At 39.5% G+C, this 17,983-nt stretch overlaps 2 protein-coding genes across 5 annotated transcripts in view; one reads left to right on the forward strand and one right to left on the reverse strand.

The window, feature by feature from the left end:
• Nucleotides 1-1,975: 1,975 nt before the first annotated feature.
• Nucleotides 1,976-14,424, reverse strand: CRIPT (CXXC repeat containing interactor of PDZ3 domain). Its single transcript, XM_002757793.7, has 5 exons — nucleotides 14,310-14,424; nucleotides 12,823-12,888; nucleotides 12,015-12,069; nucleotides 3,283-3,386; nucleotides 1,976-2,870 (listed from the first exon to the last, which is right to left on the reverse strand). The coding sequence occupies exons 1-5, from the start codon at nucleotides 14,323-14,325 to the stop codon at nucleotides 2,806-2,808; spliced, it is 306 nt and encodes a 101-aa protein (XP_002757839.1). The 5' UTR covers nucleotides 14,326-14,424; the 3' UTR covers nucleotides 1,976-2,805.
• Nucleotides 14,425-14,580: 156 nt separating this feature from the next.
• The window catches only part of PIGF (phosphatidylinositol glycan anchor biosynthesis class F), a 36,626-nt gene continuing 33,223 nt past the window's right edge, over nucleotides 14,581-17,983 (forward strand). Inside the window, exons 1-4 of one of the 4 annotated variants that reach the window (XM_035272640.2) lie at nucleotides 14,612-15,080; nucleotides 15,781-16,029; nucleotides 16,848-16,895; nucleotides 17,162-17,253. In XM_035272640.2, coding sequence (XP_035128531.1) covers nucleotides 14,826-15,080; nucleotides 15,781-16,029; nucleotides 16,848-16,895; nucleotides 17,162-17,253 — 644 coding nt within the window. In that variant the 5' untranslated portion in view covers nucleotides 14,612-14,825. Of the gene's footprint in view, nucleotides 15,081-15,780; nucleotides 16,030-16,847; nucleotides 16,896-17,161; nucleotides 17,254-17,983 lie in introns of all 4 variants that reach the window. The other 3 variants (XM_002757795.4, XM_035272642.2, XM_078349414.1) reach the window with 3 other exon arrangements.

Here is a 17,983-nt window from a genome sequence, read left to right on the forward strand (position 1 = left end):
ACCAAATAACTCATGGTCAGGTGCGGTGGTGGTTCACGCTTCTATTCCCAGAACTTTGGGAGGCCAAGCTGGTTGGATCACCTAGGGTCAGGAATTTGAGACCAGTCTGGCCAACCTGGTGAAACCCAGTCTCTACTCAAAGTACAAAAATTAGCCTCGAATGGTGGAAGGCACCTGTAATCCCAGCTACTCAGGAGGCTGGGGCAGGAGAAGTGTTTGAACCTGGGAGGTGGAGGTTGCAGTGAGCTGAGATGGTGCCATCACACTCTAGCCTGGGCAACGAGGGAAACTCTATCTCAAAAACAAAAAACAAAAAACAAAAAAACCATAAAAAAAAACCACAGAAACAAAAAACCATTAAAAAGTGCCAAAAGACATGGACACTTCTCAAAAGAAGATATACAAGTGACTAACATGAAAAAATGTTCAACATCACTAATCAGATATATGAAAATCAAAACCACAATGAGTTACCATCTCACACCAGTCAGAATGGCTATTATCAAAAAGTCAAAAAAAATAACAGATGCTAGTGAGTCTGTGGAAAACAGGGAATGCTTCTACATTGTAGAAGCCAGTGCAATGTAGAATGTGCCTACACTGATGGAAATGCAAATTAGTTCAGCCACCATGAAAGCGGTTTGGAGATTTCTCAAAGAAGTTAAGCAATCCCATGACTGGGTATACATCCAAATGAAAATAAATTGTTCTACTAAAAAGACACACACACTCACATGTTCATCACAGCACTATTCACAATAGCAAAGACATACAATCAACCTAGATGCCCATCAATGGTGGACTGGATAAAGAAAATGTGGTACATACTACACAGCCATAAAAAAGAATGAAAGCATGTCCTTTGCAGCAATGTGGATGCAGCTGGAGGTCATTATTGTAAGTGAATTTACACAGGAACAGAAACCCGAAGACCACATGTTCTCACTTATCAGGGGGAACTAAGCAATGGGTACACATGGACATAAAGATAAGAACGACACTTGGCACTACTGGAGGGAAGAGGTGAAAAACTACCTGTTGGCACTATGCTCACTACCTGGGGACGGGATCATTCATACCCCAAACCTCAGCATCACAAAATATAACCATATAAATAAGCTGCACATGTACTGCCTATGTCTAAAATAAAAGTTGAAATTATTAAAAAAGAAAAAACGAAATGTGAGTTAGGCAAGTCCAGATTCCAACTGATCCCTGAGAAATGTACTTTTCTCAAAGTCAACGAATCCAATCTTTAATGGATCTGGGATACTCTGACCAGGTCCTATTATGAGTTCCCTGTGTTATCATTTTAATTAAAAACCTCAAACTGATCAAGCATGAGAGGATACTTCCTGCTCTCAGAGACATTATTTCTATTTTGCATTATTCTTGTAATTTTTCTGGGTATGAATAAATAACAGCGTATCTCAGAGAAACATTTTGAAAAACCTTATAAAATTAAAACCCTAAATAATTTTCATCAAAATTTTATGACCAACAAAAATGTTATTCATGTATATTATCACACTATCTATTCTACACATTTTATAGTAATATGTATTTATATATACTGCAGCTGGGAAATAGGGAATACTTTTTTGGTCTTCCATGGTAGGCTGCAGGTTTTAAAAGCAGAAGTCCTGAACCTCTGAAGGTAACAAAGGAAAAATTTGATATCTGTATTATAAAAAGAAAAAAAAAAGAGGCCAAGTGCTGTGGCTTACACATGTCCCAACATTTTGGAAGGCAGGCAAGAGGATTGCTTGAGATCAAGAGTTCAAGAACAGCTTGGGCGACATAGTGAGTCCTTGTCTCTACTGAGTATAGCGGCACACAACTGTGGTCCCCAGCTACTTAGGAGGCTGAGGTGGGAGAATTGCTTGAGCCCAGCAGATGGAGGCTGCAGAGAGCTTGATCATACTTCTGCACAGCAGCCTGGGCAGCAAAGTGAGATCCTGTATCAAAAAAAAAATTTTTTTTAAAAGGGAGAGTCAAGATGTTTATTTATTTCTTTTAGGGTGCAAGGCAGGAGGTAAAACAAAGTTTGGCTTTTGCTTCAAAGAGCTTTTCTCAAAGAGTAGGGATTTTTTTCATTACATGCAACATAGACAAACACCTGTTTTTATGACAATTTGAATTCAAAGTAACATGTTTTTCTAAAATTCAGTGTATTTATTTGGACATATATGGATGCTCCTTATGTTCTTGTTCACACATTAAAGGAACTAGCACTTTGGCTGCAAGAACAAATAAGAAACATAAATCCAACCTGTTTTTTTTTTAATTTGGGTCTAGGCTAATAACTAAAGAACCATTCAGCAATAACTGCTTAAAACATTTATATATCCTATGAAACTGCAATTAGTTAAGAGACTGCTGTTTCTAAGAACTATGATACCAGTAAGGGACTGAGGAAGAACTGTTAATGCTGCATGTCAAATTCAGAGCAAAATATCTATTATCTCCTTCTCAGTTTTGCAGTATCTATAAATAAAGTGGAGGGAGGGGACAAGAATTATATGAATAATGTTAAATAAAAGTGCATACAGAACTGAGAAATGTTTTTCCTGGAATCTCCCACTTAGTTCAACAAAATGCTCATAAGGAAAATAATCACTTAAGGCAAAAGACTAGTTACACTGTTGCTGTTCAGAACTTGAGAGCAAAATGAATACCAATCAAATTCTCTGGTGTAAACTTAATTGTCTTAAAACATGTTATTCTGTAAGTTAACATCTATGCCTTAAAAATTCAAGGCAGAAAGTAAAATCATTTAGAAAGCCAGAAATTCCATCAGTACATTTAGACAGATGTTTGCTTGTAGTTTTTGGTATCCAAAACCTTTTTTCCACACATTGCACAGATGCCTGAAACAAAAGAAGATATGTAATCAATCAAAATCATAATACCAACTGTTTGGTTTAAGTCAATCCTGAAGCTTAAAACATAATTTAACAGCATAAGAAAAAAAAAAATTACACACACACACACACTTTTGACTATAAACAGGTTTTGGGTTCTATTTTACATTAGGATAAAGAGAGTGTTTGGCTAACAGAATTTATGGCAGGCTACATCTTTTCTGTTATCCAAATCAGCAGCAAATGAAGTAGGCTTTATGAATAGAAAAATGATATTAAGGGGTCCAAAGTGGCTCCGGCTGGATGTCGTGGTGCTTGCGAAGGCAATGCCATGAGTTCAAGGCCAACCTGAGCAACCTTACAAGCTCTCATTGATTGGCAAAAAAAAAAAAGAAAAATGATATTAAAAGAAACTTACCTTTTTTGTAGGCACAGCCCTGGCAGTAATGAGAACCCGGTTGGTGCACAGAACTTTTACAAATTCTACAAGTGGAGAACTTATTCTTTCCATATGGATCAAATCTAGAAATTTTTTTTTTAAAGAGAGAGAATTGTATATTACACTAGAAACACTCTTAAATAACCTCACTCACTCAACACACAGGATTAATCCATGCTCTCCATCCCTCCATCAACCTCTACAATTGATGGATATAGCCTGTTCCAAATGACTACTGTCTGATGTGCCTGTACATCTCCGCTCTGCTGCATCCATGTGAGATGTATAAAGAGTCAATTGTACAGTATTTATTCCCAACCTGTTCATATCCATTCTATCATTCTATTTGCATGACATCAAAATTATGGAAACTGATGAAATGTGAGAGCAAAAGGGTGATTGATTCCCTAAAATCTAAGTGACTACTTTAGGATGACTAGGAATCATTAGAATTGCTATTGAATTAGGTATGGGTAAAATAACTGTTGAAAAAAATTGGGGGAAAGTCACTAGGAAAGGAACTCCACACCTCAAGTGTCAATTTTTGCTCCACTTTAAAGATACTGAACATATTCTTGTGATTTTTGTGATGACAATCATGTAGAGCACTTATCAGTAGAATTATGCTCAAAAGGCTTTGTTTCAATACCAAATAACTTAATACATCTACAGTTATGTGCTTTAATTTAAAATAAAATATGTGTAGCTTTTAATGACTGCCTATATTAGCTGGCATTTTAAATTAACTGACTCAACCCTTTTGGATGAAAAGGCTTCCACTATATAAAAATGCCATCTCATAGTGACTGGAATGAAAAAAAGAAATAGTTCCTCCTAAAATGGCAATAATACTCTGGATTTAAATGTGCTTCCCTAACCACAAAATGAGTTTTTGTAATGATCCTCATATACTAGATAGTAAACACTGTCCTAGACCTGATGTCTTCTCTTGGGGTATAGCACTACAGCAGCCCATTTACAAAGGTTAATTTTTCCAAACCACAAAGAATATCACTATACTCCCCACAAGAGAAGACAGGTACTCTTCTTCCTTTCAATAAGTTCAATTTGTTTGGACATGTATTTCTAGAGGTTATTTTTTCTTTTTTTTTTTTTGAGACGGAGTTTCACTCTTGTTACCCAGGCTGGAGTGCAATGGCGCGATCTCCGCTCACCGCAAGCTCCGCCGCCTGGGTTCAGCCAATTCTCCTGCCTCAGCCTCCTGAGTAGCTGGGATTACAGGCTTAAGCCACTGCGCCCGGCCTATTTTTTCTTAAAACAATATTTTGTTATTCAAAGATACACATTTTAACCTTGGAAATCTTAAAACTGGCAGTTTTTTCCTAAAGTAACAATGCATCTTATAAATAACGGAACCATAGATTCAAAGCAATACTGTAGTACATTTTCCAAAGTGAGAGAATACCCAAGAGTAATGGCTACTTTTTAATGGTATCAGAGTAAATTTGAGAGCATAAAGGAACTGGAAGTATATAAAACCATAAAATCTAGACAAATATTAGCTCAGTCAATAAAAATCGAATGGTCCTCAAAGACATCAATAAGTCAACAACATATAGTGTGACTGTGCATTAAAGATCCTATTATGTGGAGGGAGACTCAAGATGGTGTGGTGAGAACAACCCAGGATGGAAGCTCTCAGTGAATGCGTGGAGAGGGTGAGTCAGGGCTACATTTCCAGACGCATCTTTGTTACCCACAGAACGGGGAAATTCCCAGGTATAAAAGAGACACGGGACACCAGGCAGAGGTTTTGGCTGGTGCAGCTGGCAGCCAGTGCAGCCGGCGGTCGGCACTGGAGCGCAGCAGAGCTACACAGCGCTCCGCACAAAGCGCACTGGTCCGGGTGCCCTGTTGAACCGGCAATCTGAGACTTGAGAGGGCTGAACTTGAGACTGAACGGGACTTGGACAGTGAGCCAGCCCAGGAGATTCCAGGGAAACAGCATTTGGGATAGCGCAGTGGGACAAAAAAAATGGCGATTCCAAACGCTCCGGGTGGAGAGGTTCCCTGCGGGCACAGCTGAACCCAGGACGGTGCAGCTCCGTGGGGGAGGGGCGTCCACCATTACCGAGGCAATCTGCCCCTACTGAGGTACACGCCCATTGCTGACGCAGCCTGCCGTTGCCGAGGCAACCCGCTACAACAGAGAGACTCTGCCGCAGGGTGTAGCCCGTGGCAGCAGGGCGGAGACCGCAGCAGCAGGGCACAGCCTGCAGCAGCAGGGCACAGCCTGCAGCAACAGGGCAAACCTCACACCAGCAGGGCGGAGCCTCGGCAGGCAAATGGTGACGAGACTGCCTCCTAGCTGGGCAGGACAGCACAACAGACACTCACAAAGAAAGCCCCAACCCCCCCCGCAGACACAGCATCTGAGAAAAAAAGGGTTTTAATGAGTTCTGCTGCAGCAGAATTAAACGTAGCAGACTAACAGCCCTGAATGAACAATAGAGCTCACAGCTCAGCACTTGAGCTCCTATAAAATACAGACTGTCTCCTCAAACAGCTCCCTGACCCCTCTATATCCAAAAGACTGATATGTGGCAGGCATCATTCTGGGACAAAGATAGCAGAAAAAGAAACTGGTAGCATCCCTCACTGTTCTGCAGCTGCTATAGGTGCACCGCAGACAAGCAGGGCCTGGAGTGGACGTCAGCAGTCGTATAGTGGAGGGGCTAGACTGGTAGAAGGAAAACAAAGTAACAGAAATACTTCATCATCAACAATCTGGGTGTCCACTCAGAGACCCAATCGAAAAGTCAGCAACTACAGAGACGACAGGTGGATAAATCCACAAAGATGGGAAGAAACCAGCGCAAAAAGGAGGAAAACACCCAAAACCAGAACACCTCAACTCCTACAAAGGTCCAAAACTCCTCACCAGCAAGGGAACAAAGCTGGACGGAGAATGACTGTGATGAAATGACGGAATTAGACTTCAGAAGGTGGATAATGAGAAACTTTTGTGAGCTAAAAGAACATGTTTTAAATCAATGCAAAGAAACTAAGAACCTTGAAAAAAGATTTGAAAAAATATTCAAGGAAATGAAAACAAGAATGGATAACTTAGAGAGGAATATGAATGAATTAAAGGAGCTGAAAAACACAATACGAGAACTTCGCGAAGCATGCACAAGTTTCAACAGCCGAATTGACCAAGCAGAAGAAAGAATATCAGAAGTTGAAGATCAACTCAATGAAATAAAACTAGAAACCAAGATTAGAGAAAAAAGCGCAAAAAGAAATGAACAAAGTCTCCAAGAAATGTGGGACTACGTGAAGAGACCTAACCTACATTTGATAGGTGTACCAGAATGTGACAAAGAGAATGAATCCAAGCTGGAAAATACTCTTCAGGACATTATCCAGGAAAATTTCCCCCACCTAGCAAGACAGGCCAACACTCAAATGCAGGAAATACAGAGAACACCACAGAGATATTCCACAAAAAGAGCAACCCCAAGGCACATAATCGTCAGATTCAACAAGGTTGAAATAAAGGAGAAAATACTAAGGGCAGCCAGAGAGAAAGGTCGGGTCACCCACAAAGGGAAGCCCATCAGACTCACAGCAGATCTCTCGGCAGAAACACTATAAGCCAGAAGAGAGTGGGGGCCAATATTCAACATTCTTAAAGAAAAGAACTTTTAACCCAGAATTTCATATCCAGCCAAACTGAGCTTCATAACTGAAGGAAAAATAAAACCCTTTGCGAACAAGCAAGTACTCAGAGATTTTGTCACCACCAGGCCTGCTTTACAAGAGCTCCTGAAAGAGGCACTACACATAGAAAGGAACAACCAGTACCAGCCATTCCAAAATCACACTAAATGCTAAAGAACATCAACATAATGAAGAATCTACAACAACTAATGGGCAAAACAGCCAGCTAGCATCAAAATGGCAGTATCAAATTCACACATAACAATATTAACCCTAAATGTAAATGGACTAAATGCACCAATCAAAAGACACAGACTGGCAAATTGGATAAAAATCCAAAACCCATCAGTGTGCTGTATCCAGGAAACCCACCTCACATGCAAGGATACACAAAGGCTCAAAATAAAGGGATGGAGGAAGATTTACCAAGCAAATGGAGAGCAGAAAAAAGCAGGAGTTGCAATTCTCATCTCTCATAAAATAGACTTTAAAGCAACAAAGATCAAAAGAGACAAAGAAGGCCATTACATAATGGTAAAAGGATCGATACAACAAGAAGAACTAATGATCCTAAACTTATATGGACCCAATACAGGAGCACCCAGATACATAAGGCAAGTTCTTAATGACTTACAAAGAGACTTAGACTCCCACACAATAATAGTGGGAGACTTTAACACTCCACTGTCAATATTAGACAAATCAACCAGACAGAAAATCAACAAGGATATCCAGGGTTTGAACCTAGACCTGGAGCAAGCAAACCTGATAGACATTTACAGAACTCTCCACCCTAAATCCACAGAATATACATTCTTCTCAGCACCACATCACACCTACTCTAAAACTGACCACATAATTGGAAGTAAAGCACTCCTCAGCAAATGCAAAACAACTGAAATCATAACAAACAGTCTCTCAGACCATAGTGCAATCAAGTTAGAACTCAGAATTCAGAAACCAACCCAGAACCGCCCAGCTTCATGGAAACTGAACAACTGGCTCTTGAATGTTGACTGGATAAACAATGAAATGAAGGCAGAAATAAAGAGTTCCTCGAAACCAATGAGAATGAAGACACAACATGCCAGAATCTCTGGGACACATTTAAAGCAGTCTCTAGAGGAAAATAAATAGCAATAAGTGCCCATATGAGAAGAGTGGAGAGATCCAAAATTGACACCCTATCATCAAAATTGAAAGAGCTAGAGGAGCAAGATAAAAAAAACTCAAAACCCAGCAGAAGATAAGAAATAACTAAGATCAGAGCTGAACTGAAGGAGATAGACACACGAAAAACCCTTCAAAAAATCAATAAATCCAAGAGCTGGTTTTTTGAAAAGATCAACAAAATAGACAGACCACTAGCCAGATTGATTAAAAATAAAAGAGAGAACAACCAAATAGATGCAATAAAAAAATGGTAAAGGGGAAATCACCACAGATTCCACAGAAATTCAAACCATCATCAGAGAATATTACAAACAACTCTATGCACATAAACTAGTAAACCTGGAAGAAATGGATAAATTCCTGGACTCCTGTGTCCTCCCAAGCCTAAACCAGGAGGAAGCTGAAACTATGAATAGACCAATAACAAGGGCAGAAGTCGAGGCAGCAATTAAGAGCCTACCACACAAAAAAAGCCCAGGTCCAGATGGGTTCACAGCCGAATTCTACCAGACACACAAGGAAGAGCTGGTACCATTCCTTCTCAAATTATTCCAAATAATCCAAAAAGAGGGAATCCTTCCCAAATCATTTTATGAGACCAATATCATCCTGATACCAAAACCCGGCAGAGACCCAACAAGAAAAGAAAACTTCAGGCCAATATCCATGATGAACACAGATGCAAAAATCTTCAATAAAATATTGGCAAGCCGATTGCAACAGCAAATTAAAAAACTTATCCATCATGATAAAGTAGCATTTATCTCGGGGACGCAAGGCTGGTTCAACATACGCAAGTCTATAAACGTAATTCACCACATAAACAGAACCAAAAACAAAAACCACATGATTATCTCAATTGACGCAGAGAAGGCATTCGACAAAATTCAACAGCCCTTTATGCTAAAAACCCTCAATAAACTTGGTATCGATGGAACGTATCTCAAAGTAATAAAAGCTATTTACAACAAACCAACAGCCAATATCACACTGAATAGGCAAAAACTGGAAGCATTTCCTTTGAAATCCGGCACTAGACAAGGATGCCCTCTTTCACCACTCCTATTCAATATAGTACTGGAAGTTCTAGCCACAGCAATCAGGCAAGAAAAAGAAATAAAGGGTATTCAAATAGGAAAGGTGGAAGCCAAATTGTCTCTATTTGCAGACGACATGATAGTATACCTAGAAGACCCCATCGCCTCAGCCCAAAAACTCCTGAAACTGATAAGCAACTTCAGCAAAGTCTCAGGATATAAAATCAATGTGCAAAAATCACAAGCATTCCTCTACACCAATAACAGACTTAAAGAAAGCCAAATCAAGAACGAACTGCCATTCACAATTGCTACAAAAAGAATAAAATACCTTGGAATACAACTCACAAGGAACGTAAGGGACCTCTTCAAGGAAAACTACAAACCACTGCTCAACGAAATAAGAGAGGACACAAACAGATGGAGAAACATTCCATGTTCATGGTTAGGAAGAATTAATATCGTGAAAATGGCTATACTGCCCAAAGTAATTTACAGAATCAACGCTATCCCCATCAAGCTACTACCATTGACTTTCTTCACAGAACTGGAAAGAACCACCTTGAACTTCATATGGAACCAAAAGAGAGCCCGCATAGCCAAGTCAATTCTAAGCAAAAAGAACACAGCGGGGGGCAACACACTACTGGATTTCAAAGTATACTACAAGGCTACAGTAATCAAAACAGCATGGTACTGGTACCAAAACAGAGATATAGACCAATGGAGCAGAACAGAGGCATCGGAGGCAACACAACATATCTACAACCATACAATCTTTGTTAAACCTGACAAAAACAAGCAATGGGGAAAGGATTCCCTGTTTAACAAATGGTGTTGGGAAAACTGGCTAGCCATGTGCAGAAAGCAGAAACTGGACCCCTTCCTGACATCTTACACTTAAATTAACTCCAGATGGATTAAAGACTTAAACATAAGACCTGGCACCATAAAAACCCTAGAAGAAAATCTAGGCAAAACCATTCAGGACGTAGGAGTAGGCAAGGACTTCATGAACAAAACACCAAAAGCATTGGCAACAAAAGCCAAAATAGACAAATGGGACCTAATCAAACTCCACAGCTTCTGCACGGAAAAAGAAACAGTCACTAGAGTGGATCGGCAACCAACAGAATGGGAAAAAATTTTTGCAGTTTACTCATCTGACAAAGGGCTGATATCCAGAATTTACAAATAACTCAAACAGATTTACAGGAAAAAAACAAACAAGCCCATTCAAAAGTGGGCAAAGGATATGAACACTTTACAAAAGAAGACATATATGAGGCCAACAATCATATGAAAAAATGCTCATAATCACTGGTCATCAGACAGATGCAAATCAAAACCATATTGAGATACCATCTCACGCCAGTTAGAATGGCAATCATTAAAAAATCTGGAGACAACAGATGCTGGAGAGGATGTGGAGAAAAAGAAACACTTTTACACTGTTGGTGGGAGTGTAAATTAGTTCAACCATTGTGGAAGACAGTATGGCGATTCCTCAAGGCCTTAGAAATAGAAATTCCATTTGACCCAGCAATCCCATTACTGGGTATATATCCAAAGGACTATAAATTGTTCTACTATAAGGACACATGCACACGAATGTTCATTGCAGCACTGTTTACAATAGCAAAGACCTGGAACCAACCCAAATGCCCATGGATGATAGACTGGATTGGGAAAATGTGGCACATATACACCATGGAATATTATGCAGCAATCAGAAATGATGAGTTTGTGTCGTTTGTAGGGACATGGATGAATCTGGAGAACATCATTCTCAGCAAACTGACACGAGAACAGAAAATGAAATACCGCATATTCTCACTCATAGGCGGGTGATGAAAAATGAGAACACATGTACACAGGGAGGGGAGCACTACACACTGGGGGTCTATTGGGGGGAAAAGTGGAGGGCCAGCAGCGGGGGGGGAGCTGGGGCGGGATAGCCTGGGGAGAAATGCCAAATGTGGGTGAAGGGGAGAAAGGAAGCAAAACACACTGCCATGTGTGTACCTATGCAACTGTCTTGCATGTTCTGCACATGTACCCCAAAACCTAAAATGCAATAAAAAATAAAAAAAAAAAGATCCTATTATGTGCCCACACTGTATGTAGTTAAGGCTTTAGTATTGTTATTTCTAATCCTCAGGATGACATCATAAAACAGGTATTCATTCATTCACCAAATATATACTGAGTGCTTACTATGTACCAATTACTGTTCTAAATACCAAAGATCAACATGATAGACAAAGCCCTTGCCCTCATCAGATGGCATTCTAGACAGGAGGTAGACAATAAGGATACAGACAATCTAATAAAACAAGCAAGCTTTTCAAATAGTAGCATTATAGAGACAATTCTAACAGAATATGAAGGCAGAGATGAGGAAAAGGAAAGAAGAAATTAGTTTACAGGCTGATTAGGGAAACCTCTCCGAGAAAAGACCCTTCAGCTGAGACCCAAACACCAAGGAGCCAGATACGTAAGCTCTCAGTAAAGACCTCGAGGACACAGCAGCAAGGACAAATCTCTTTGGATGGGGGAGGCTTGGCAGAACCAATGAGGATGGCATATGATGAATGAGGAGGAGTATGGTACAATATGAAGTCAGAGGGGGACATACAGTAAGGAGGAATAAGGTAAAACCAGCAGGTTATAACAAATAGCTTGGTTCTGAGTGCCAGGAACCACCTAACTCTATGTTTTATTGCAATTGGAATGATGCACATCAAATTCACTCCAGTAGGCTTAACATTAAAAGAGTGAAAATTATATGACTTCTCTATGGATCCTCTTACCCACCTTGCTTTTTTTGAAGTCAAAGCTTTATTTTCATTCAGCTTTCTTCCACCACTTTCTGTATCAAAATAGAAGTTATTTTAAAGGGTTACTTCTATACATTTAACATATAACATTAAGAAGTTCATTCTCTGACTTTCTGCCAAACTAGTAGCCTATATCTAATTTTTAAATCTTCATTTAACAGTCAGGTTATTAAGACGCTGCTTAAAAAGAAAACATTTATTAGAGAAACAATAAAAATTTGTATAAAATACAATCATTTTATTTTTCAGACTCAAGGTAGTACCTTAGGAATGGGTCTATATTTACTTGATATACTGTAAAATCTAGAACCCACTACTTCAGTGTCATAGACCTTGAATGTCTATGTTTCTTTTCTTTCCCTTCGAAAACATACTTTATGTATTTAATGATAATGAAGGTAAATACTTCACTGTAAGTAATTAATGATAATGAAGGTAAAATGGGTTAAAGGATTTATTCAAGAATATAAAAACCAGATTTAAAAAAATTTCTCCTCAGAAGAGCGGAGAAATTAAATGCAGTCTCTAAATAAGCTGAATCAAATCAAATATTATGATACTGTCACCACTTGACAATCATTTAATAATTTTGCTATCTCCTGATGTTAGGAACCTGTACAAGTAACAGAACTAAGTAGAAGATATTAAATAACTTGGGGACCCAGGATTCTTTCATGTTTAATAGACAAAATACTTTGAACACATTTCATTTTACAAATAACGTAAAAGATAAAATATTCACAGGAGTCTCTGGTTAAATTCCTATTTTCTAAAAGAAGAAATACCTGTGGTATTCCTAGCACCATCTTTCCATGTATCTGGAGTGATAACAGTACCAAGTTTCTTTTCACCTGTTATAATAAGATAGTAAAAAGCAATTTAAAATTTAGTATTTCATAAGTGCATCACATTGTGCCTAAGGTTCACAATGGTATCAACAGTCCTATTACTGCAGGAGCCTGTTAATGCTGGGAGAGCAGTCAGTGAACTGAGACTTGTATTAACTGTGGGCAATGAATGACTGATCCACAGTAAAATCCGTAGGATAATAAGATGGCTTATAATAAGCTTTCTCTGTTTGTTTATACTTTAAACAAATCTGGCAAGTCTATTTGTTCCATACATATTTACTAAGCATCTATGATGTATAAACTATACAAATTACTGAAAAAAATAAGTGATGAATCAGACAAAATTTTAAAGAGATTATAGTACAGTAGTTTAACAGCAATCTTTAATCTATGTTCCACAGGTCGATCTTAAGAGATATGTGAACAAGGCAGAATTGTACACAAACCTTTTATATATCTTTTTTTTTTCTTTCCTGGCAAGAGTCTATAGCTTTCTTCAGATTCTCAGAGAGAACCTGAGAATCATTCAACCAAAATATAAGCTAAAAATTAAACGGTGTAATAATTGAGAGCTAAAGTACTAGGTGAAATTCCATGCAGGAAGATATAACCCTGGCTAAGGAAATCCAAGAAAGTTTGGGGAGAAGGCAAGAGAGAGGATTTGAATATGTGGCAATAGGACTGTGAACAAAAAGGAGTAAAGAGGATAAAGGCAGACTGATAAAGGACACATTCTGAGGAAAGGCATGGAAAGCTCCGAGTACACATGGGCACAAAGGGTAGTTACGTTTGGTCAAAGTGTGAAGAGGGTAAGGATCAGTGAAGATGAAGCTGGAAAAATAAGTTGGGGCCTTATTGCGGAGGGTCCTGAACGTCAGGCTCCAAATACAGAATCCCCACATTGTTCTCTGCACACTGAGAATTTATTAAAGGTGTTAAATTAGGGAAATAGTAACTTGCACTTGCGTTGATGTTCAATTCACACATCTTCTGGGCTTACTCTAAGCCATATTCTGGCATAATGACTAACAGGAATGAGTAAGACGAGGTCCTTGGTCTTTGGTTCTAGTGTGTTACATGAATAAAAAGGAAAGGTCAGGAATTGCAAGAGGGAAAGGTGTGATTGGGGTTTAACTGAACATTTTTATACGGGAGGGGAGCTGATGAGATCTGGAGCTGGGGGAAGGCAATGGAAATAGACAAGGAGATGCAGAACTAAGACCATTCTGAAAACAAAATATACTATAGGACTATATGGTCTTTGGGGAGGTGCAAAAATGGTCAAAGGGTAGAGCAGAAGGACAGCGACTAGAATCAAAGATGTGGGCGAAGAAAAAACAAAAGAGAAGGCAGAGTTCCCGGGAGAGTTCATTTAGGTTCCCCCAGTTTCTTCCTCCCGCAGGAGGAGCCCCTTAACTCACATTTTTCGCAGACCATCCTTCCCCACGACGGTTCCCCTAGCCGCAACAGCAGCAGCAGCAGCAGCAACAGCAGCCCGAAAACATCAAAACTAAAACCCGGACGGCTTCCCCTTCCGGGCTACGTCAACCCACTTCCGGCTTCTAAGCACGCCGCTCCGGTCTAGCCCAAACTTGGAAGGCCGCGGGAGGAATGAACGGGAGCGTCTAGGCGGGGCTGCCCCATCTGCCCGCCCCTCTCTTTCTGCTACTGGCTATGCGGCCCTGGATCTCCGCCCCTTAACCCTGCGCTTGCGGGTGGGCCTGGGTAGCACGTCGTACCTGATGGTAGGAGGCAGTAGTTCCCCGCTTCCCTTCCGCGGGTGGGAGAGTTAGGTAAGCCCCAATGTACGCCCCCGGCGATCTCGCCCCCCGGGGTGCAAGCCACCCCCGCGAACTGCCGTAGCAGCCGTGAGCCTTGGCGTCCCGGCCCGCCCGCTCTCGCCCTCAGCTCGAGCGCCACTCTTCCGGCGTGCTCTGATGGACAGACCCCCCCTTTCGGATCCGAGTTTCTGCCTCTGTCCCCCAGTTTTCCCTTGTCTCCAACTCCCGTGCTCTTTGATCCTGCCTCTCTGCTGGTTCCTGGCTGTCGACGCTCGCGCCGGCCTAGGCTCGGGCAGAATCCCGAGCGACCCAGGTTGGGGTGGGGCTGCCAGTGAAGGTGCGGCGATGCCCGCGAGGGCTCCTCTGGGGGCCGCTCGGAAGCGCCGTCTCTCTGCTGCGGTGCCTAGCGAGGTGGGCCAGGTCATACCCGTGGCACCCTTGTAGGTGTCCTGGGGGCACGCCAGGGCCTAACACGGTGTGGGTTTCCCAGGAGAGTTAGTTTCCCACTTTACATACTCTGGTTCCTTCATTCGTTCAGCAAACATTTGAGTTTGGTTCCTGCTTATTGTAGGAGCATCTCCTGTTGGCAGCTGCGATTCCGAGGGTGGCTCAGAAAAATGGATGAAGGGTTTGTTGTGAGGATGGATTCCTGATGATTGCCCTCCCTCAATCAGCTTAAGATAGAATCTATAGGAAACTTTCCCTTTGTCCCTTCTTGCCATCCGTTTCCTTCTCCATCCCTTTATTTCGTTGTACCAGAGAGAGGGCTGTAGCTCTTGAGAACTTGGACCTCCTTACCTGTTTGTCGTGTTTCCTTATCAGTAAAGTATCTGCCTTTGAAAAGCATTGGGTGAATTAAGTGAGAGCAATTTTTTAAATTGCATTTTAGGTTTTGGGGTACATGTGAAGAACATGCAAGATTGTTGCATAGGTACACACGTGGCAGTGTGATTTGCTGCCTTTCTCCCCTTCACCTATTATAAGGTCCAGGTGTTTTGAAACAAATACATTGCCCATAGGAAATTGACTTTATGACTTATTTGTAGGGGTTGAAACATTTTGGACAATGGAAAAAGTCATTATTGCATATGCTCTTCTTGTTTTTTATTAGCTAGCCACCCAGGAAAACACCATGAAAGATACCGATATCAAAAGACTACTGTATACCCATCTTTTATGCATATTTTCAATTATCCTAAGTGTCTTCATTCCATCACTGTGCTTGGAGAACTTCTCATTATTGGAAACACACTTGACATGGTTGTGCACCTGTTCTGGTTTTGTAACTGCTGTCAATCTAGTACTATATTTAGTAGTGAAACCAAATGCATCCTCTAAAAGAAGTTCATTATCACACAAGGTAAGGCTTATTTCTAGATAACTGATTTTTGATGGAGCTAGTATTTCTTTTAATGAAAGAATAAAGTATTCGTCAAATCTTCATTAGGTTATTTATGGTGAGTAAAGGGAACCTGATTTTTTTCCCAAAAAAATTGGTAGCCTGTTACTTGCTAGAAGGCTGCCCACAATGTTTGATTGATCCTTGCCTTGATTAATTGTGGAATTATGACCTCTTCAGTGCATATTATAATATTGTGAGCCTGATTAATCATTGTTTTATGTCACAATTGAAAATAAATATGTATGACAGTCTATCTTTAAACCTTATTCAATTAGACACTGCAGTTTATTTTTATTTATTTTTGCATTTCTGAAAGCCACTTAATGGGTTTTTCAGAAATTGCAATATAAGCTGTGGTAATGCTTGTTTCCCACATGACCTTCCTTGACTAAACAGTTTTCACATATTAGAATTAATTTTCCAGAATATTCACTGCAATAGATACTCACTTGGCAATTACTAATAAAGTCCACACTTAACATTATTTTCTATTTGTTAGCTCTGTTAAGTCATTTACTGCCTATGATTGGAAAAGCTGAATGTATGTGTTATGTTCATACATTCTTAAGCTCCAAATCAAGAAGGTCTCATGTTTATTTATAGATGTTCCGGTCTTTTTTCATATGGGTCATGTAATATGAGTGTGATTTCGAGAATTATTTAGTCCTGCTTTTTTAGTGAGTTTTCCCAGGAATTTTGTTTTAAAATGAAAAAATTGTTGTTTTCTGCAGATATTACCTGTATCATCGCATAGTACTGTATTTTTTGTATCCTAGCTCTCTGATATCAATCAACATTTAACGGCAGGTCCATACATTACCATGGTAACAGAATCTCTTTTTGACTCATGTAGACTTGATGGGTGGAATATGGGGCGGGGGGTGATATTTGCCTTTTAGGCTTTTTTAGTCTGTATTGAGGGCTGTGTATGTGACTGAGTACAGGACATATGATCTGACTTGAGTATACCCAAGAACATTTGAACTGTTTTACACATTATGTGAACAAGTTGTGTTTGTAGATAAAATTGAATAATTTATTGTCCTTTAGGAATTATCTTGAGTCTTCAGGTTATTCATTTCTCTTTTAGGTAACCAGATTTTTGAAGTGCTGTATCTACTTTCTTATGTCTTGTTTCTCCTTTCATGTAATTTTTGTTCTATATGGAGCACCACTAATAGAGTAAGTTTGAAATTTTTACCTTAAATTTATATTTTAAAACATTCATTTACCAAACTGTATGCTAATTCTTAGCAACTAAAGAAAATCCATGATGTGTATCATTAAGGAATCAAGTAAGGACACCAACATCATTAGAAGTGTTATTCTTTTAAACAACAGCAGAATACCTTAATTTATTGAGTACTCTCATTACCTAGCCTTCTATTATCCAATTGCATGTTGGGAGAAGGGAGAGTAGATGAGAAACTATATTGTACCAATAATATTTGGCCCTTAGAACCTCTGAGAGAACTTATTATGATCATATGTGTAGATTAGTTATAATTAGCATATCAAGTTCTTATACATGTGATTCTGAAGTACTTGAATGGAGTTTTTCTTAACAAAAGTCAATAGATTCCTGTATTCAAATACTTAATATGCCAGTATTTATAGTTTAAAGGTAAAATTTAACACTTTTTCTGAACTAATTTCAAATTAGTAGAAACCAAATTCATGAATGATTCTTACATAATGTTTATCATAGTTTGAGAAGCTTCAGTTTAGCAGTGATTAATGATCATGGTGAAATGAGTGATGAGATATATATACATATATACACATATATGTGTTGCTAAGTTTTATATATATATTTATACATAGTTTTACATATACACATTAAACTAACAGGTCATTGTGTTTTAGATGGGAGAGAACAAGAACTTTGTAATGGAAAAGGGTGGTTTCTGTC

Source organism: Callithrix jacchus, chromosome 14, assembly GCF_049354715.1.
Source record: "Callithrix jacchus isolate 240 chromosome 14, calJac240_pri, whole genome shotgun sequence".
In the NCBI taxonomy this organism is placed as follows: domain Eukaryota; kingdom Metazoa; phylum Chordata; class Mammalia; order Primates; family Cebidae; genus Callithrix; species Callithrix jacchus.